Source organism: Equus asinus, chromosome 12, assembly GCF_041296235.1.
Source record: "Equus asinus isolate D_3611 breed Donkey chromosome 12, EquAss-T2T_v2, whole genome shotgun sequence".
NCBI lineage: Eukaryota > Metazoa > Chordata > Mammalia > Perissodactyla > Equidae > Equus > Equus asinus.
Window position 1 is genome coordinate 25,642,427 of NC_091801.1, and position 20,119 is coordinate 25,662,545.

The 20,119-nt window shown below is 37.9% G+C and overlaps 1 protein-coding gene and 1 long non-coding RNA gene across 4 annotated transcripts in view; one reads left to right on the forward strand and one right to left on the reverse strand.

Moving 5' to 3' along the window:
* Positions 1-17,086, reverse strand: part of UBXN2B (UBX domain protein 2B) — a 28,907-nt gene extending 11,821 nt beyond the window's left edge. Inside the window, exons 1-6 of one of the 2 annotated variants that reach the window (XR_011493196.1) lie at positions 16,928-17,086; positions 11,092-11,195; positions 5,158-5,308; positions 3,142-3,225; positions 1,981-2,090; positions 1,538-1,628 (exon numbers count right to left, since the gene is read on the reverse strand). Coding sequence is in view for 1 of the 2 variants with exons in the window: in XM_014857797.3 (XP_014713283.2) it covers positions 1,981-2,090; positions 3,142-3,225; positions 5,158-5,308; positions 11,092-11,195; positions 16,928-17,011 (533 nt within the window). In the remaining variant the exon portion in view is untranslated. The remainder of the gene's footprint in view (positions 1-1,537; positions 1,629-1,980; positions 2,091-3,141; positions 3,226-5,157; positions 5,309-11,091; positions 11,196-16,927) is intronic. The other variant, XM_014857797.3, reaches the window with a different exon arrangement.
* A 55-nt stretch (positions 17,087-17,141) lies between these two features.
* Positions 17,142-20,119, forward strand: part of LOC139039897 (uncharacterized) — a 40,968-nt gene continuing 37,990 nt past the window's right edge. For both annotated transcript variants that reach the window (XR_011493197.1, XR_011493198.1), the window contains exons 1-2: positions 17,142-17,514; positions 17,604-17,720. This is a non-coding gene — a long non-coding RNA (uncharacterized lncRNA). The remainder of the gene's footprint in view (positions 17,515-17,603; positions 17,721-20,119) is intronic.

The window sequence follows — 20,119 nt, forward strand, 5'->3', positions numbered from 1 at the left end:
TTCATCTTGCCCAATGAAGACTTGTTTGGACTTCCACAGAAACACTGAATGCCCTGCCAGAGATTCACGTGGACAACAACACTGTCTATAATGTCTGAGCCTAAAACCTAAGGCTTACTAGGCTCCACCTTACATATAAGCAAAAACTGTTTCTTTTGGTATTATATTAACACACTTTGAAATTCCCAAGAATGTACTACCATATAAACGGAGGGAAGATCACATTTTGTTCTGTTTGGAACTTTACCGTGTCTCAGACTGCAATGTCATTTATAGTAATTAAGCTGCCAACTTCACAGACCTCGTTATCCTGTTGTTGTCTGTCACATTTACATGAGTAGTGCTAGACTGCACATAGGTGCAAACTATCTGACTCCTTCATCAAGTCTCATGGTGTGGTCATTTATACATTGAAATGTATAATTTTATGATAGATTACTTTCCTTTATTTCTTCATATATTTAAGATAGAATACTATATAAATTGTTGGGAAATAATATGCATACATAGATTATATTATCTGAGTTCTTCTTTAAGGATAGTGAAGATGGTGTTACAAAATATTTGGGGACAATGATAATACAGTTGACAAACACTATCTGACATCAGTAACTTTTTTTAAGGAGTCTTTCATAAAACTGTTCTTGATCATAATTTGTACTTGAGGATAAAGCGTGGCTCAGATAAACTGGATTCGAGGACATGGTGTGGTTCAAATAAAAAAGTTCTTTTAGTATACTATGATTGTTTGAACATTAGCCTATGAAGTTTATGGATTATTATCATTTAACAATAACTTAGTTTTGATCTATATTATAGTACATTCATCATCAACGTGTTCTTTTCTTCCACCGTCCTGAAACAAGCATCGATGTCCACAGTAAGGCTGATCCTCACTTAGCAGGTGAACACTTCCCCTCTCAGTCACTCCGGGCTCTTCCCAGGGACTCTGCCGGCTGCCGAGTCCAGAGCATGAATTTAAACTATTATAGCTTTGTATTTGCCACCACCAGATACTCCTCCCAGGACTTCTTCCCACCTTTCTCAATGACTTCTGCATATGGCTTACAGCATTTCTTGCCTTTTTTAGGTACCCTGACATTATCCTTGTAGAATTCAAAGTCAAAACTTATGCAACTTAGTGTTCTAAAATACATTTCCTTCAGGTCCCTGACTACCTCAACTCCACTGAGGTTCATCTCCCTGCCACTTCAGCCACTCTCCTTGGACATATTTTATCACTTGGAAAAGCGCCACCTTCAGTTCCTGCGTGGAGCATAACATCCTACTCCAGTCCCTTCACTGCTGCTTAAACCTCCCAGTTCATCACCAACTTATGTCTTAAGTTGTATTTCCACTTAGGAATGATCATGTTCTCAGCTAGCGAAAGCAGAAGCAGAAGAACTTTTATAATCATAGCAAAATGACTTGGTTCCTCATCCTTTAGCAAGAAGGGCTGGTGAGTAACGACGTTCTTTAGATGGGTCAGAGCACTGTATATCTGGTTTACTTTCACAAAGTATAACTTCAAACCAACCTTTTGAAATCTTCTGCCAGCAGTAATGCCACTTTAAAAGATTGCTAATATAAGTTGCTGAATTTCAGGCATACATGCAATGAGAGTCACCCTGTCAACAGTAAGCAGGACAGTGGCTTAGCGGATGGGTAGCTACATGCTAATCAATTCACTGATTTATGACACTAAGATGTTTCTTCTCGGAATTGGGACCAGAGCTTCATCAGACTTTAAAAGGGACCAATGTCACTGTCCCTCCCCCCAAGACCCAGTGGCTTACAGACAGCAATTTATCCTTTACATACTTAAAAAATGCCCTTCCCCTGGCAATCACTTACATAATATATTCCAGTACCTAACTCTTACAAACCCGTAGTGCATTCACTACTGAACAGCATCTGTAAAAAAAGAAAAAAAAAAGCCCCACCTAAAGTAGCCAATAAAATACAAATAATACATCTTACCCTCTCTTAACAGACTCCAGAAATTGAGCATTTGTTGGGTCACTGTAAGGTCTCAATTCTCCATCATCTAAGCTGAAACCATTGCTCCACAGTTTAAGCAAAATCTGAACCTTGTGAGCATAGGAAAATAAGATAAACGCAAGAATCCATCTGCATTAAACTACTTTAAGTTTCAAATGTGATATTTCACAATATATTAAACCATCTACTTAATTTAAAATATGCAGTTATTTGCACTATTATTTATTCATAGTTAAAATAAAGACATAAACCATGTGTGTTTGCTTAGCAGATCTGTATTTAGCATAACAAACTGACAATGGTTGAAATACTGAAAGTCCCACAGCTGGACCCTGGCCTTGAAGTACAATTATTTCTAGTTCACTGAGAAAACGAAGGCAATGAGAACACCCAGCTGTCACTCAACACCCACCCTTCTTCTTCATCTGTGCCCATGTTATTCTCTGCCAGAGCTTAAATATTCATGCGAACAGGCAAGACAGAATTTCCAGTGATGCTCCAAGGCTAAACTATACATTTTTACAATGACACTGTAACTCCAAAATTCCAAAAGGCAACAGAAACAAAGAATCACTTGAGGTGTTTCTATGTTTAGAACTCAGCTTATTCTATATTATGACAGTATACCACTTATAATTATTGGAACATATATATAAGCTTTCTTTTTGTTTTTGGAGGAAGATTAGCCCTGAGCTAACATCTGCCGCCAATCCTCCTCTTTTTGCTGAGGAAGACTGGCCGTGAGCTAAAATCTGTACCCAACTTCCTCCACGTTATATGTGTGACGCCTGCCACAGCATGGCTTGACAAGTGGTGCATAGGTCTGCACCGGCAATGTGAAATGGCGAACCCCAGGCTGCCAAAGTGGAAGGTGTGATCTTAACCACTGTGCCACTGGGCCAGCCCCTATATAAGCTTATTTTGACAGTGAATCATATGTTCTTTCAACAAACAGTTACATATCTATAAGTGCAGGGCACAACTGAGATACAAAATATAAAATTTAAGATTGAAAACTTACACATTAATGTTTCAAAAAGAGATTATATTTATATTATATTATCAATTTTAAATTTCAAAACAAACAACAGCAACTAGAGGCAAATATCTCTAATCTGTCATTTTGATTACTGTACCTACATCTTGCAGCTGATTTTCTCCATAGATGTACTCAGACCGCTTACAAAAGGAGTTACCCAATCGGTATCCTCCACCTGTAAAGGACTGAAGCACACAGCAAGTGACGAAAAATCCACTTTATTAAGCAAAGTGTTATGATAATATGTGATATATATTTTAAAACTAGATCAACTGTAATTAGCCAAACTGGTTTATACTTTCCAGGGAAATTTTATATTAAAATGAAAGTCTTATGCTATAGAGAAGTATATACAAGTAAGAAATTCTGCTTCTTCCCAGAAAAACATTAGTAACTCAAGCTGAATTAACTTTGGCCACCCTTAAACTAAGAAATGTACTTATACTCTGAAATATATATTTTGAAGTGTAAATAGACTTTAAAAAGCCACCATTAATATTTTATAGTCTTCATTATATTTTACAGTATTTTATAGTTTTATAATATTTAATAAGCCTTATAATAGAAGTCTTATGATACAAATTATAATGCTTAAATAATATTTCATGAAGTAAATAACAGTTTCACAGAGTAAAGGAAGAATTTTATAAATGGGTATAAACTACCCTGAAGAAAAGCTCTATACTTATAAGTTGCTTTTATTCAACTGTACCAAATAAACTATGATTGCACGTTTTATTTTACCATACTAATCACTAAGTCTTCTATTTTTCAGGCGGTAGGACAGCTTATGAAGTAAAAATGTCACTCCTTTAAATCACCACTTATAAGTGAGCTTTTAATTATTACATTGCCTTCTATCCTACAGACTAAATTATATCAATTCCACATTTTTCTTACAGAATTGGAGAACTTGCAAGAACTAAAATTACCTTAGACTTGACAGAAAGAATTTCAAGCTATTGGTAAATAATGAAATGAAAACTAACACTTATGTTTCATTTAGAATAGCAGTTCTCAACAGCAGATGTACTGTCACAATTACCAAGAGGCTTTTTTGAAAGACACATGCCTAGGCACACCTGAAACCTACCCAACTGTGACATCTTGAGGCCATGTGGTGGTTTAGAAAACCTCCCCAAATGATTTTGATATGGGAATTTGGGTTGAGAAATGCTAATTGTAAGAATATATGACAATTATACACAAAAAGACACATGATATCTTCCTTAATATACCAATATTGTATCAGTTGATAGATATAAAAGCTACATAAAGGTTTTATAGAAATTTAAGAAGGTACAAAAGCAATTCAATAGAGGAAGGTGAGCCTTTTCAACAACGAAGCAATTAGACATCCATAAGTAGAATAATGAACCTTGATGTAAAATTAACTCAAAATGGACCACAGGTTTAAACATAAAATATAAAACTATAAAACTGTTCTATATAACATAGGAGAAAATCTTTGGGACCTATAGTTAGGTAGGTGAAGAGTTCCTAGACAAGATACCAAAAGCATAACCCATAAAAGAAAAAAAAAAGGATAAATTTAAAACTTTGCTTTGTTGAAAAACCTTGATTAGAAGGTGAAAAGACAGGCTAAGTCTAGGAGAAAATATTTGCAAACCATATATCTGACAAAAGATTCATACCTATTAAAACGTATAGAGAACTCTCAAACAATTTTGTTTGTAACAAAACAAACAACTCAATTTGAAAATGGGCAAAAGTCATGAAGACACATTTTACTGAAGAGGGCAATAAAGATAAGCACATGAAAAGACAGTCAACATCACAGGCCATTAAGGAAGATGCAAACGAACATTATTAGCCATTGGGGAAAGGTACACAGGACCTCTCTGCATACTTTTTGCAAATTCCTGTGAGTCTGTAATTATTTCAAAATGAACAGGTAAACAGATAAATTGCATAGAAATGTAAGAAACTGCCTCAACTTTCAATCATTAACAGAAAGAATACAATCTTACAAAAATGAATCAAATATTTAAAACAGAAAGATACAGTTAGAAAAAGAATGTTTGCAAAGAATATAAAAAACTATAGAGGAGATTAAATATATAAATAGCATGCTCAGTTTTAAAATTAGCACTCACCTTAGATTTGTCATCACCTGAAGCTCTTGTGGCTTCATTCAGAGGGACAGCGCCATGCTCCTTCGCCTCTTTGAAAAGTTCATTCACGATTTTCCCAGTTGAAGGTCGAACTATGTGTAATCCACTGTATCCGTGTTCACCTGAATAGAACCTTTCAACATTATAGCTCATGAATACAAACTTAGAATACAGAAAAAAACTACTTTAAAAAGCTACACAGTCTTAAGATTAACTTTTATTTAAAAAGACTTTGACTTCTGTGGAAATATTTAATTTTAAAAATGGGATTAAGGTATTACGCAGTAAATATTCCATCCACTTTCTCGTGGGGTTTGCGGAGATCCTGGTAGCAAGTTCAGCATCTGGCTTGTTTCTTCCTCCCTCACCCTCTGTAACTGCTTGTCAGATGCATCTCTTTCCCAGCTTAAGCACTTTTGGTGTGGTGGGGAAAAGCAGTGTTGACAGCGGAAGCTAGGTCTCTTCCCTTGAGGAATCCACACTCAGTAGGGACCTAATTAGTGCAGAGACCTGTAGATTTGATCACGTAAACATCTAAATCCAGGCACAGAGGGTTTACTCCTCAGAGATTTTTGGATTGAAAAATTGTAACCCCCTGTGTTAAAGGTAAATAATTTAGACTAGGCAAATTTTTCAGTGGATTAAGTATGTAGCGACTAATGTGTACTGACTCCAACTTCATAGTGGTCCCAGGAAACATAAAAATTTCCTTTACCCTAGATTAGTACCCCATGTGAGCTTTCAAGATCTTTTTCAATCAAGAATATCAGAGAATACAACCAATGAAATAGCACCATGGAGACTTCCAATATAAGACGACCATCCAGTTCCAAACTTGCACTGAACTGAGTGACAAAACAAAACAAAGGGGGGAAATCATATCTGCACTGGAGACTAAGAATGGAGGTCACCTTCAAGACTTTCTCCAAAATTAGTATATGCAAAACTGAACAGAAAGAGGAAAAGGCAGACCAGCTTTCAATTCACTGTAAGTGAAGGAAAAACCCACCTGGAGAACAAGTGGACACCAGCACAACCGCACTAACATGAGGCTAGCTCATAACTGGTGGGGGCGGGGTGGGGATGGTGGTAGGGTGGGGATGGTGGTGGGGCGGCCTCCATCCTGCTCGTGCTCTGGGGAAGCACACTGAGGCCCGAGTTTACACAGAGCAGGAGCCACTGGAAGCCTTCCTGCCGAGCTTCTAGTGAGAGGGCTCAGCATAGTGAGCAAGGCCTAAAACTGCCACAGCTGACTCTTAAGACAAGCATTAGCATTACAGAGGAGTTCAGTAGCAGATGATTTCAGGCAGCTATGAGAAAGGTAGAGAAAGGGAAAGGAAAAAAGGGAGGAAGGGGAAGAGGAGTGAAAGGAAAGAAAAGAGAAAAGCAAAGCTCCCGCTGCAGCTATCTCCTGTTGTAGCTCCTTGGCTCCCTGTCCCACATCTCTAGTCTGCCAAAGTACAACCATACACCTCCTTTTTATCTCAGTCTTAGGGAGAAACACTACTGGAAAACCACACAGGAAAAGATCTACCAGCTCCTTTGTGGTTAATGCTTTTTATTACGTGTTTAAGAAATCTTTGCCTACCTCAGGGTCATGAAGATACTCTATTTTCTTCTAGAAGTTTTATTGTTTTCCTTTTATATTTAGATCCACAATCCATCTGTTTCTCCTCTTTCATAATTAAGTATGCCTATATCCTTGACTCTCATTCTCTATTTAAAATCATCTCACCATCAAAATATTTGTCCACTCATGTAAATAGCAACCTCCCCTACACAGATGACTCTCAAACACGTTTTTAGCACCCTCTTACTTATGGTTCAGTGCTGTTTCTAAAAGCAGCTACTTGAATTAAGTTCGTGTTTTCCAAAACTAAACCTATGTTCCCACATAAATCTTCCCATAACAATCACATCTTTCCTTGTATCACAGATTAAGAGCCTTGAAGTTTTCTCTTTCCAGTCACTTACTCCCTATAGCTCATGTCATCGAGTTTCTACAGTAAATTCTTTAAAATTATCCCACATTGATTTCACCCCTTCTCCTCCATTCTATTGATACCACCCTAATCCAAAATTTTATTACCACATTCCTGCAATTGTTTTCTTCTTGATTTCTTTGTCTCCTTATCCTGTTCTCCCCATCACTATTAATTTTATATTGTATCGCCAGTCCTATTTTCCTAAAAGTAAATAATAATAATGGCTAACATTTATCAAGGGTTAACTATGCGCTCATTTAATCCTCATAACAATGGTATTTTCCTCATTTTACAGATAAGAAACTGAGCTTAGGGAATTTTAAAGATTGGTCCATTGGCAAAAGCTTATTAGACTACAGAGAAAAAAAAAAATAGAACTGAGGAGTGTCTATCTTTAGAATCAAAGCTTTTATCATTATATTATAGTGCTTATCATAATTTGAATTCAAAAACATATACTGGCTTTACACTGCCTTCTATAAAAACATAACTCTCCCTGGCCTTCAAGGCTGTACATGACGCGGCTGTATCCGGAACTGGCTGCATCCTTTGTAGGGCCCAGTGCCCAATGAAAGCGAGTCTCCTTGTTCACAATTTATTAAGAATTTCAAGACAGTAACAGCAAAGCATTAAACCAAACACGAGGCCTGTTAAGTGTGGGCCTCTGTGTGACTGCACAGGTGCCAGGTCCAGGAAGCACGCCCCGGCAGAGATCCACCTGTCCAAAATTATCTGCCACTAGGCAAATTGTTTTTCTACTACCGTTCTGCTGGTTCCTTTTCTGGTCCCTCTTGTTGCTTTTATTAATTCTTCCTGTGTGCCTGTTTGTTCCTAGAACTTTGTCCCTTGTTTTCTGTGCTTATCTCCATCCTAATACTCTTTTAAGGGCCAACGAAGTACCAACACTGAGCTAGACATCTTACACACTTTATCTCATAATTAAATGAGATAGTATGTGGAACAGTATTCCCAAAACATTACTATCTAATGACTTGTAGAGCACATTTTTTTTAAGTTCTCACATTTCTGAACAAGGTGACAAATTAAGTTCTATTTGTGATAAATAACCTTTTTTGGATGAACATATTAAAGCAGGTATCAGGCTATCTTTTGAGAGTTTTTCTGTAGATTCTGTTCCTCCTCTGTAAATTAAAAACACAGACCACATTATGTCTAGGCTTTCAGATAGCAAAAATTTATTGGCTTAAAATGACAATGGGCAGATAAATGTTTTGATATCTGATACTGCCCAAGAAGGTGGACCAAGAAAATAAGCACTGTTTTCTGTACCAAACAAAGCAGCAGACATGCAATGAAACCAGGTAAGCATCAATATCAAATATGAAATCAAACAAACTGTATACAAGGTATCAGAAAACATCATACTTCACAAAGAAAAAGATGACCAATAATTTGCTTCACACTGTATTTTAAGCAGATCAAACACAGCTTAAGCCTCAACCAGTATCATTTAAGGCAGCTCCTCCTTTTAGATATGTAAATAATTTCAGAGATCAAATCTGAGGCACAAAGTCCTAAAAACTGCATTATCAAATTATAACTATTGAAGGCAACATTGTTTCAGATAGCATAAATTAAAAAGAAAAAAACTATTGATTAAAATATCTTAATTATTACATTTGGATACCAAGGAAAATATTAATACACTAATCTTATTATAAGAAGTCAAAGGAGTCAAATATTTTGACTTGTTATATCGTGAACAGATTAACTCATTTAAAATGTGCTCAAATTGGGGAAACAGCGGCCAAATAGTTAATCAGTAAAACTTCGGTACATACATATTTTAAGTATTTTCAAAACTTTGGAGAATGCATAAATTAAGGAAGCAGTTCGAATGTATAACATATATACAATCATGCGTCGCCTAACGACAGGGATACATTCTGAGAAATGCGTCTTTCAGGCGATTCCGTCGTGAGAACATCAGAGTGTACTTACACAAATCTGGACGGTATAGCCTGCTACAGATCCAGGCTCTGTGGTACTGATCTTATGGGACCACTGTATTATGCAGCCCACTGTTGATCAAAATGTCATTATGTGGCGCATAACTGTATATATATTAATATATGTATGTATATATATACACACACATATGTATGTAAAGATACACATATAAGTCAAATAAAAACTAAATGAGGGGCCGGCCAGGTGGCGCAGCGGTTAAGTGTGCACGTTCCACTTCGGCAGCCTGGGGTTCACCGGTTTGGATCCCGGGTGCAGACATGGCATCGCTTGCCAAGCCATGCTGTGGTAGGCGTCCCACATATAAAGTAGAGGAAGATGGGCACGGAGGTCAGCTCAGGGCCAATCTTCCTCACCAAAAGAGGAGGATTGGCAGCAGTTAGCTCAGGGCTAATCTTTCTCAAAAACAAAAAAAACCCAAAAAGACTCAATGAAAGAATAGGCTATTCAAATAGTGCCAAGATAACAACTTGCAGATTACAAAGGAAAAACTGTACCTTACAATCGAGTGATGTGGTGGTCAGCAACTTAACCAAGTGAATATCACCAATAGTGAGAAAACCTGAAATTATATGGCTCCTGATATGACATAATAAATAACAGACAGTATCACTTACTAGTATTCTTGAAAAACAAGTTTAACAAGAACCTAATCATGAAAAAATAATGATCTTGAATGTGGGACATTTTACAAGACACCTGATCTGGACTCTCCAAAAAAGTCAATGTACTAAATTTTAGATTATACAGAAGAGCTAAAAGCAAACAACAAAAAGGTGGAGAGAATGCTCTGGATTCAGATTCAGAACAGGCATAATTAAACAGAATTCCTGGCCCTTGGCTGTATCCTAAATCCAAAAACTGTTCTAAGAGATCTCTGTCTATGGACTACATAGTAAATGATTCCACGAAACTACTGTTCATGTTCTAAGGTGGGATATGTTATCAAGGTTATAAAGGAGCGGGAGCTTCTTCTTAGGGGACGCACGCTAATGTATTTAGGGGTGAAGTGTTATGACAGCTGCTATTTACTTTCAAGTAGCTGAAGCATATGCAGCATTCATTGTACTAAGCTTCTGGTTATCTACGGATTTGAAAATTTGTAAAATAAAAAGCTCACGGAAAATTATAATATTATTCTTTCTTCTCATTCTCCAGAAAGATATGTCATTTTTATCTCCTCTACAGAAAGAAAAGATGTGAAGTAGTGACAAAAAAACAAACAAAAAAGAATTTCTAGTGAATTTTTCAAGTTTTGGTAAAATAACAGACTCTGCGAGAATGAAATATATTGGGAAAATTCAAGTTTCTCCTCAATAATGACATATGCAGTGCTAAAAAGACATTAACGAAAATATTCCTGGAAACAAGAAAACTCATGGCAATAAAATATATGTGGCCGTACTTCTTAAATCTTCACAGTTGGTTTTTTTAATAGTTCAGGGATTTTAACAGCAACACTACCTAGGAGATTGCTTATTAGATGGGTCATCATCCAACAGAAGCATAGATAGATTCCCAAAGTTATAGATTCTTAAATGGAGGACAAAAGACACATGGGGGCTCCATGGATGTGTGTTTTAAGAAACAAAGAAACTGTTAAAAATGATTGACAAAATTGCACATAAACGTTTTGGGGGAGAGGGGCTGTAGCTTTTATCAGATCCTCAATGAATCCTATGACTCAAAAAAGAACCACTGTGCCCAAGAAAAATACTCTTCAATATATAATTATATGATGTCTACCAAAATATTAGGTATGCAAGATAACTTTTCCATGAGTTTCCTCTAGCTTTCTGACCACAGTTTTAGAAATAACACCTAAATAACATCTAAGAAATTACAGTTTTTAAAAAAATTCCCAAGGCCATTTAAAATAATTTGAGATTAGTGAACTAAAAAGGGATACAATTTTCAAAAACAAAAACAAAACAAAACTCACCTTTGAGGTGGTGTTCGTGGGCTTTTAAAGATGGCAGCTTTAGGTCTATCAGATTTGGAAGACTTGCATTTCACTTCATCTTCATATAACTCTGCCAAGGCCAACTATAAAATAACAGATTTGTTATAAAGTATTAACACTAGAAGTAAACTTTTCTACACAGCTAGAAGTTACGAGTAGAACATGAACTTGCAACTGAGTAGTTAAGGCTTCTAATGAAAAATGAAGGCTGTTGCTTCAAAAGATGACTCTTTCAAAATGAAACCAGTGCACCTCTCGTTTTATAAAACTAACCGAAATGCCACATATGCTAGAATAAATCAAAGCTACAATAATTATTTAATTATTTTTAACTAACTATTCAACAGTTTCAAAAACTGAATTTGGTAACAGATCATTTCCAAGGTGGAATCACAATTCTTATAAAAATACTCGAAGAGGTTTCCCACTAATGTTTGCTCTCGTCAGATCTCATAAAACTATTTCATTTAGCTGTTCAAGTTTTCAAAATCCAAGCACATAAAACAATTTCAAAATTATTCTATCTAAAAAAGTCTACCAGACATATAAACTTCATCAAGTTTAAGGTAATGAGCTTCTGAAAAGTAAAAGAAAGTGAATTATATATATCATTTATAACTTTAGAAAGGAATATTACCAAATTACGCATTATAGATATGAAGCTGGATATCTTCAAAATGAAATAAACAAAACATAGTTCTTGAAATGGGAATTTTAAGAAGTTACTCAAATATTTCAGCATTAAGTTATTTTGTTCCCACTTTTGACATCTTTGGGTGCCAAAAACTCAAAAACTGTCCTTAAAGCCCCTATGACTATTCAATTTATAATCAGCATGACTATAATCTTTGGGAAATCTTTTGGAAAGAAGAAAAAGAAAAAACCCAAAAAACCCAGATAAAGTGCTCCTTCCAGAAACACAAGGGATATGAAAACAACCTCCACAATTTTCCTCAATAGGAAAAGAAGAATAGAGAATGGGGGAAAAGTTAATTCTTTTATGATTGTATTACTCAACTTCTAAAATATACACACAAGAAAACAAAAATGAAAAGCTTTATTTTTATCTAATTTTTTACCCCTACCCCACCCCTATACACGTACATCAACTTTCGGATTTCTAACTTGGCAATTTTGCTAGAAATCCTAATTATAAAAGTGTTTTGTAATCCAGAAGAACTGAATTAAAACCCTAACTTAGGCTCTTGTGTGACAGGCAAATTTTTTAACTTCTCTGAGCCTTAGTTCCCTTTAAATGTCCACACACAAAAAATTACCTTAGAGGGTCATTTTACGGATTACATAATGTATGTGAAGCACAAGGAAAGCAGTCCATTACTAGAAGATATTATTGGAAGATGTTTAGCAATGATTACATCAGTGTTTCATTTTCCCCAAGATTTCTTTGCTTCCTGCAGTGTTATCTATTTATCTTGTATGGTCTTTTCCCACCTTGTCCCATCCAAAAGACAAAAAAACAAAACAAATGAGGGAGAAGAGACAGAGAGAGACAGACAGACAGACAGACACTCTGGCTGACCACTTGGGTCTGAAGTTTTCAGAAATTTTACCTCCCTGTAATCTCTTCACAGCACTATTCCTTTAGGGATTTCCTCTGGAGCTGATTATATTTCAGCTCTATGAATTTTACGTGATTCCTAGTCCCACCAATGGAAATGTTACCTGTATTTCAAAGGCCCGTTTCAGCCATCCTTCACAAAACCTTGTTTTCTTAGTTAAACGATATTTCTTTTCTAAATCCTCATAGGATAGCCTATCCTATTATTGACATTTATATTAAACATTATATTGTCATTACCTGTGTACTTTTCTTCTTATTTTATCCCCCCTCCTGTATGTTAGGTTTCCAAATTGTTTCTAACATACTTAACAGGCAGCCAACAAATTCACATTGAATTACATAGACTATAACAGAACACGAATGATAGAGAGATATAGATAGAATAAAGTTACAGATTTTAAAATTGAGATATTTGCTATACAGTTTTATACCTTATTTTGTGTGTGTGTGAGGAAGATTGGCCCTGAGCTAACAGCTGTTGCCAATCTTCCTCTTTTTGCTTCAGGAAGATTGTTGCTGAGCTAACACCTGTGGCAATCTTCCTCTATTTTACGTGGGATGCCGCCACAGTGTAGCTTGATGAGCAGTGCTAGGTCCGTGCCTGGGATCTGAACCTGTAAACGCAGGCTGCCAAAGCGGAGCTGGCGAACTTAACCATTACACCACTGGGCCAGCCCCTATACCTTATTTTTCGCTTTAAGAAGATTTGAATAAACTGTCAATCAAATAATAATTTTCTTCTGTGAAATAAACAAATAAGGCAAAGAATGCCTTTGACTCCATGGAATGTGGAATATTAACTATGGAATACATAGGAATATATATACATAGAAATATAAATATAGGGATATTTAGGAATATGGAGAAAATTAGAGCAGGGAGTCCACCTAGCTGAAACATCCTGGTTACTAATGCTACATCCTTAACTTAAAGGAAAATGAATGATATTTAGAGGGAATTAATGCCAGGACTCATGATGTCCCTATAGCACCATACGGCATAAGTCCATTAGTAAATACTATAAAGATTTTTTTTTTTTTTAATAAGAAAGATTGGCCCTGAGCTAGCACCTGTTGCCAATCTTCCTCTTTTTGCTTGAAGAATACTGGCCCTGAGCTAACGTGTGCCTATTTTCCTCTATTTTGTATGTGGGATGCTGTCACAGCATGTCTTGATGAGTGGTGTAGGTCCACACCCAGGATCCAAATTTAACCACTACACCACCAGGCTGGCCCCAAGAAACTTAACATATATGTCATAGCAAATGCCACCACACCAGAAGAGGAAATGATTATTTAAACCCACAAAACAAACTAAAGTACTGGTCAAAACCAACAGGACAACAAAATCTCAGTCAAAGAGATAAAAATACGTGCATTGCGAAGTAATGATGCATTGTGAATGATCATGACAGCGTGTTCCAAAAGCTAAACAATTAGATTACGAAGATATTTCAATTACACAGAGAGAATAAAGTATGTAAGCTTTGATAATCTTTTCTCCAGAATTTGAAATGTGAAGAATGTGAAAAGAAACCTGAAGGCAAAGTCATTGAGAGTGGGGAAATCAAGTTTATAGCAAAAGATTAAAGTACTGGAATTCTCAGTCTTAGAGTGACAACTTCCAGAAGGTATAAAGAGGGTTTTTTATACACCATAGCAATATCACCATCACCCAAGGAACTCTGAAAAATGCAGATGCCCAAGCCCCACCCTAGATCTAATGAATCAGAAACTCTGGGGTAGGGCCCAGCACTCTTAGCTTTCACAAGCCTTCCAGGTGATTCTGATGCACACTAAAATTGAGAACCAATGACAGGGTATATGGATATCCAAGAGGATTAGGGTTAGTGTTGTCAGGAACAATCCCTCCCCAAACTTTCCCACTAAATGGTTCCCAACTGGGGGGATGGAGGGAGCTAAGATCTACTCTTGGTTTGATATCCACAGGAGATTTCTGCAGTTTGTAACTCTGAGGCTCCTGGTACAAGGAGGCTTTCTGGAAGAGAACTATCCATCTCTCCTGATTGGGCTCAATAAATCCTACACTGCATGGCAGCTAAGACATATGTACATAAGAGTACTTTTGCCTGTTCCAATTAGTAACACATCACCCTTTATAATACCGTGACAGACTCAGAGCAAGCTGCCAGTAAGCTCAAAGTAAGCAGTATCTACTGAAAACTGCACTAACCAGATAACTCTTCAAATAAGCATGGCTAGATTAAACAATAACAAGATAATCCAAAAATACTCAATATCCACGAAACTAGTTGGGGAGAAGAACATTATTCAATTCTTTTAAACCTTTGATACATACTCTATTTCTTCATACGTCATCACTTTGGTTGTTTTCAGCTTTCTTTGCAAGTTCTTCACATTCTTATTAAATTCTAAAGGAAAGATTATCAATACTTAGTATATTTGATACACCAACTCACATTCATAAAAAAATCAGTTATCTACCTACCAACCTACCTACCAGAAAGTAGATGAAAAAAATCTCTATCTTCTCATTTATGGTGGAAAGAAAGGCATTCTCACAATTAGCAACATCTGCCAGAATATCTCCAACAATTAATCCTATACTCCATTGGGTTAAGTCTGTAAATTTGTTAAGTATCAGGTGGTCATTAACCAAACTATTCTCCCTTTTCACATAAAAAGAAAAAATGTATTTAAATTAGAGAAAGGATATTAAGTTACATAGTTTTAACTTTAATGGCATTAGAATGGACTAACCAGCAAAAGTTACAGTATTTTTCTCCTTTAAGGGAAAAGGAACAAAATATTTACCAAGCAAGTACTGAGCCAGGATAATATGGAGTTGTGCACAGGCACTTTATAGACGTTACTTTATTTCATTCTTGACACCACCACCATCACCCCTAGTTTACAAATAAAGACACTGAGTATCAAAGAGGTTAAGACATTTCTCCATATTCACACGGCTACTAAGTGGCAGGACCAAAACGCAAACTGAAGTTGCTCTGACCAGAAACTCCATTTTTCCCCAACATCCCATGCTGCCTCTTAGTGCTGGCAGTCCACAACAGAAAAGATGAGGTAGATGATGGTTTCCTATTCCTTGATTCTGTTTACTACCACTGAATTGACTTATGGGCAACGGAACTACTCCACACTGTGTTCATCTCCTAACCTAACGCTGAGCTTTCCTTTCTCCAAATTCCTCATTTTATGCACTGCTTATTTTGGCAATCATACTCCATCTTAAAATGTTATGTTAAATAATAGTCATATCTTATTTCTGCAAAAAATAGGTAGAAATGTCTTTTACACTTCTATCCCCTTCTAGTGTCCATACCAGCTGAGAATTTGATGTTCCATTTATCTCTGCATTCCCCAGAGCTTAGCGGTATGTTACACGCAGGTGGTCAACACATGTTTGCTCAAAGAAGGAGAATGAAGGTGTGACTATAAAGTAATAGAACTTTTCAACAAAGGCTTGTGGATTCAGAGTCACTTATTTTTAATTATGGCTCCTTATAGATGTTTACTTGTTAAATTTTATCCATCATCTTACATAAGGAGACAGAAAAAAAGGCTAAACTGAGCCAAGTATTATTAAGCATCTGATAAAGATTTGGTGCACTTGTATTTGGCTAAAAAAATGTCAGTGTACTCTAACATTATAAAGTTTTATCTCCTCGTTTCTTATGTACAATGTTTTATAGACTGTAGCTTGCACAACTAGGCTGTGCAGCCATAGGATGAAATACTCTAGTTCACCCCTTTAAAAGGGAAAAGCTATCTGATAAAAAGGAACCATTTTTATATTAAAGTAATGAAGACAGAAACAGCAGCCAAGGCAAGATCAAACACGCATACACGTTGACTTCTTAAGTGATCGCTGATGTCCCCACGCCACAGTAAAGCTTCAGCAGTAAGTCTCCTGCAGGAAGCATCCACCCGTGAACCACTCAGTGCACCCCACAAAAGGCCATTCTAAAGGCACAGCTGCTTCTTACATTGCAAATAGGGAGGAGGGGAAACGCGGCTGCAGGACCACAGTCGGGCCCGGGCACTCGTTTCCACCAACACCACGGTGCGATGCGCCGCCCTGGGGAGATCCGCGGCACCTGCGCCGGAGTCCCAATTCTGTCCCCAGGTGAGGTCTGGGGCAGGCTCGGCCGAGGCCACAGGTGGCCTCCCACACGCACCCATCCGCGCTGTCCCCCACCGCCGCGCCCCCGCCTTCCGCCGCTCGCCTCACCTGCAAGTCCCGCGCGCTCGGGGGCCGCGGCGCAGGGGTCCTCCGGTTCTGCTCGCACGGCTGGGCGCCGCCGCCTTCCGCCATCTTCCACCCGCTCGCCGGCCCCGCTGCGGACGCGACGCGCCTCCCGCGACTTCCGGGGTCGGTTGCCTGGCAACCGCGGGGAGGGCAGTCCCCGCGCACCCTTCGCTTCCGGCGCCCGCCCACCTGTCCTGTCCTCGTTTTTCTCATGAGGGAAATTGGGTCAGAGAGTTTCTCTGCGGAGGAACCTCTGCGTGAGGCTACTGGTCTCTCTGCAGCGTGCCTGAAGGTGCCGGCGGCCGCCCTAGGGAGCAGCCTAGACTTGCAGGTTCTTTTAACTGAATAGTGAAAACGTCCTTTTTTGCAACCTTACTATTCTAGTTTTGGTCAAATTCTCTCATCTTCCCCCCCCAAGGACTGGGTGGTACTTCACCCCCAAAGCGTGAATTGGTGTTGATGACGAACAACACTGTAAACGCTGTTTGCAATCAGAACCAGTTTACTAAACCCTCTTCATTCATCTGAGATTTATTTAAACTTCTGTCTTATGCCCCTGTGATGCAAAGGTAAAAAGAAGTAGTCCCGGTTATTTTAAAATTCACAGTCTAAAGGCGAATAGAGATGTAAACGGATAATAAAATGCAATTTGTTATAGAGCTTTGCAAGAAATGTGAGTGGAGTGTGGAGTTTGAAGGCGAGTATTCTATTGGTGCCTGCTGTGTACACTATGCTAGATGCATTCCATGTGTAATTTCGTCCATCCCTCTGCCAGGTAAGTATTTTTACCATGTTGTTCCTAAGGAAACCAGATGATAAATAACAACTAAATTCACCCTGTTGTAAATGCCATGCCAGATACTAAACCTTGTATTTGTTCTCCAATATTCTTTTTAATACAACATTCTGCCCTGGAAATCTCTGGCTCTTTATGTTCCATAGAGCCAGTGACGTTTTGGCTGAATCTCTAAGGATAAGTACTTCCAGGACTTTAGACCAAAAGGGACCACAGGGAAAGGCATAGATTTGAAATATCGTGTTCACAGTGGTAAAGTACTACATGGTTGAAGCATAGGAGAAATGACAAAAGATGGTTAATGGGGTGGGGGCAGGATCTAGAGTGGAGGTGCAGGCTTAGGACAGAATCTGAAGGATCTTGCCTTAGTGAAGAGATTGAACATTACCATCTGGGCCAGTGATTCTCAAATGTTGCTGCACATGAGAACCGCCCCCCCCCCCCCCCCCCGTTCACTCCAGGGACTCAGATTTAATTAGTATGGGGTGGAAGGAGCTCAAGGGTTCTGTTTTTTAAGATGCTCCCCAAGTGGACTTTGCTTCTGGCTATGACAGTGTACCTGGTACTGGACCTGCCTTCCTACTCCCAACAATTAAAAAACTAGACAAAATATGTGAAACAACTGTTTTCAGATTGTTTTTGTTATTGAATAACAAGTAGTACAGATCTGTGATGTCCCAGAGAAAAGAAACAAGCAAGAGGAGCCATGTCTGTCCTTGCTTTCTGCCTGGAAATCTCATACAATGCACGTGGGAATGGAGAATGGTACAGCCACTTTGGAAAACAGTTAGTTTCTCCTACAGTTAAATATTTAGTTATCATAAGACTCTGCATTTCTGCTCCTGTGTATTGACCCCAGAGAGATGAAAACATATGTTTACAAAAATATTTCTAGCGAAGTATTCATAGATGCTTTGTTCCTAATAGCCACAAACTGGAAACAGTCCAAATGTCCATCAACAAATGAATGGATGACATTTTGAAAAGTTCATACAATGGAATCCTACTCAACAGTAAAAAGGAGGCAATTACTGGTTCACACACCATGGATGAATTTCAAAGACATTATCTTTTTTAAAAATTTATTTTTTATTTATTTTAAAGACATTATCTTGAGGAAAAGGAGCTAGATGCAAAAGAGTAAATGTTGTCTAATTCAATTTATATGAAATTCTAGAACAAGCAAAACTAATCTTTACTGACAGAAAGCTGGTGGTTGCTTGGGGTTGTCTCTTTGGGGAAGGTTAAGCTTGGGGAGTTTGACTGAAAAGGGACATATGGGAATTTTTTTAAGTGATGGGAATGTTTTATATCTTGACTGTGGTGGTAGTTACAGAGGTATAGATATTTGTTAAAAACACTCTGAGCTATATAATTAAGATGGGTGCACTTTGCTATATGTAAATTATACCTTTATAAAGTTGATTGGAAAAAACCTCCACAGATAATTCTGTTGTGCAGCCACGGTGGGGAGCCACTGATCTAAGGCAATTGGGAGCCATTAAACAATTTGTGATTTAAAAAGATCACAGAGGCATCAGCATGTAGGATGCATTGGAGTTAGGAAGTTAGAAGGTTATTACAACAGTGAGGGGTGATTACGACTGAAGTTTTATCAGTGGCAGTGAACACAGAGAGAAGCGATAGTTGGTAGAGATACTAGGGTCAGTCCCAATAGATGTGGAGTCTTCCATGGGGAATATATGAAAGGAGGAGGAATAAAGAATGACATTTGGGGTTTTGGTTCGGTGATTTGGTAAATGGTGCTACCTGTAAATTACTGAGTTGAAAGGGAGAAGCAAACTTCAAAAGAAAGAAACCAGTCTGTTATGGACATTTTGAATTTGAAATTTGTTTGGGACGCTAGGGTGAAAATACATCAGGGAACAATTGCAAATGTGTGTCCGGATGTTAGGAGACTAGGAGAGAATTTTGGCTTGGAGATATAGATTTGGTGTTAACTGCTTATAAGTGATAGCAGAGTAGATGAGGCTTCCAGGGGCAGTGTGAAGTGTGAGAAGATAGGAGGACCGAGAATATTCAGAAACACCAACATTGACTCAATGGAGAAAGGAGAACGTTCAAAGAGGACCTAAGAAATAGTCAGAGGGATAGGATGAAGACAAAAGACTGAAAAACTGGTGACAAGGTGGTTTCTTGAGGAGACCAACAGTGTCATTTCCTACAGATAATCAAGCAAGATTAGGACTGGAAACTATCCACTGGATTAAGGGAAGAGGAGATTGCTGTTCCGAAGGTCACTACTAATTTCATAGAGAGCAAAATGCATATTTTAGTAGCTTGAGAGTGACAGCTAGGACGGTGAAGGCTATGTTTTCAGTGCACTTAAAGTCAGTGGTGTGCAGGAGGTGACTTAT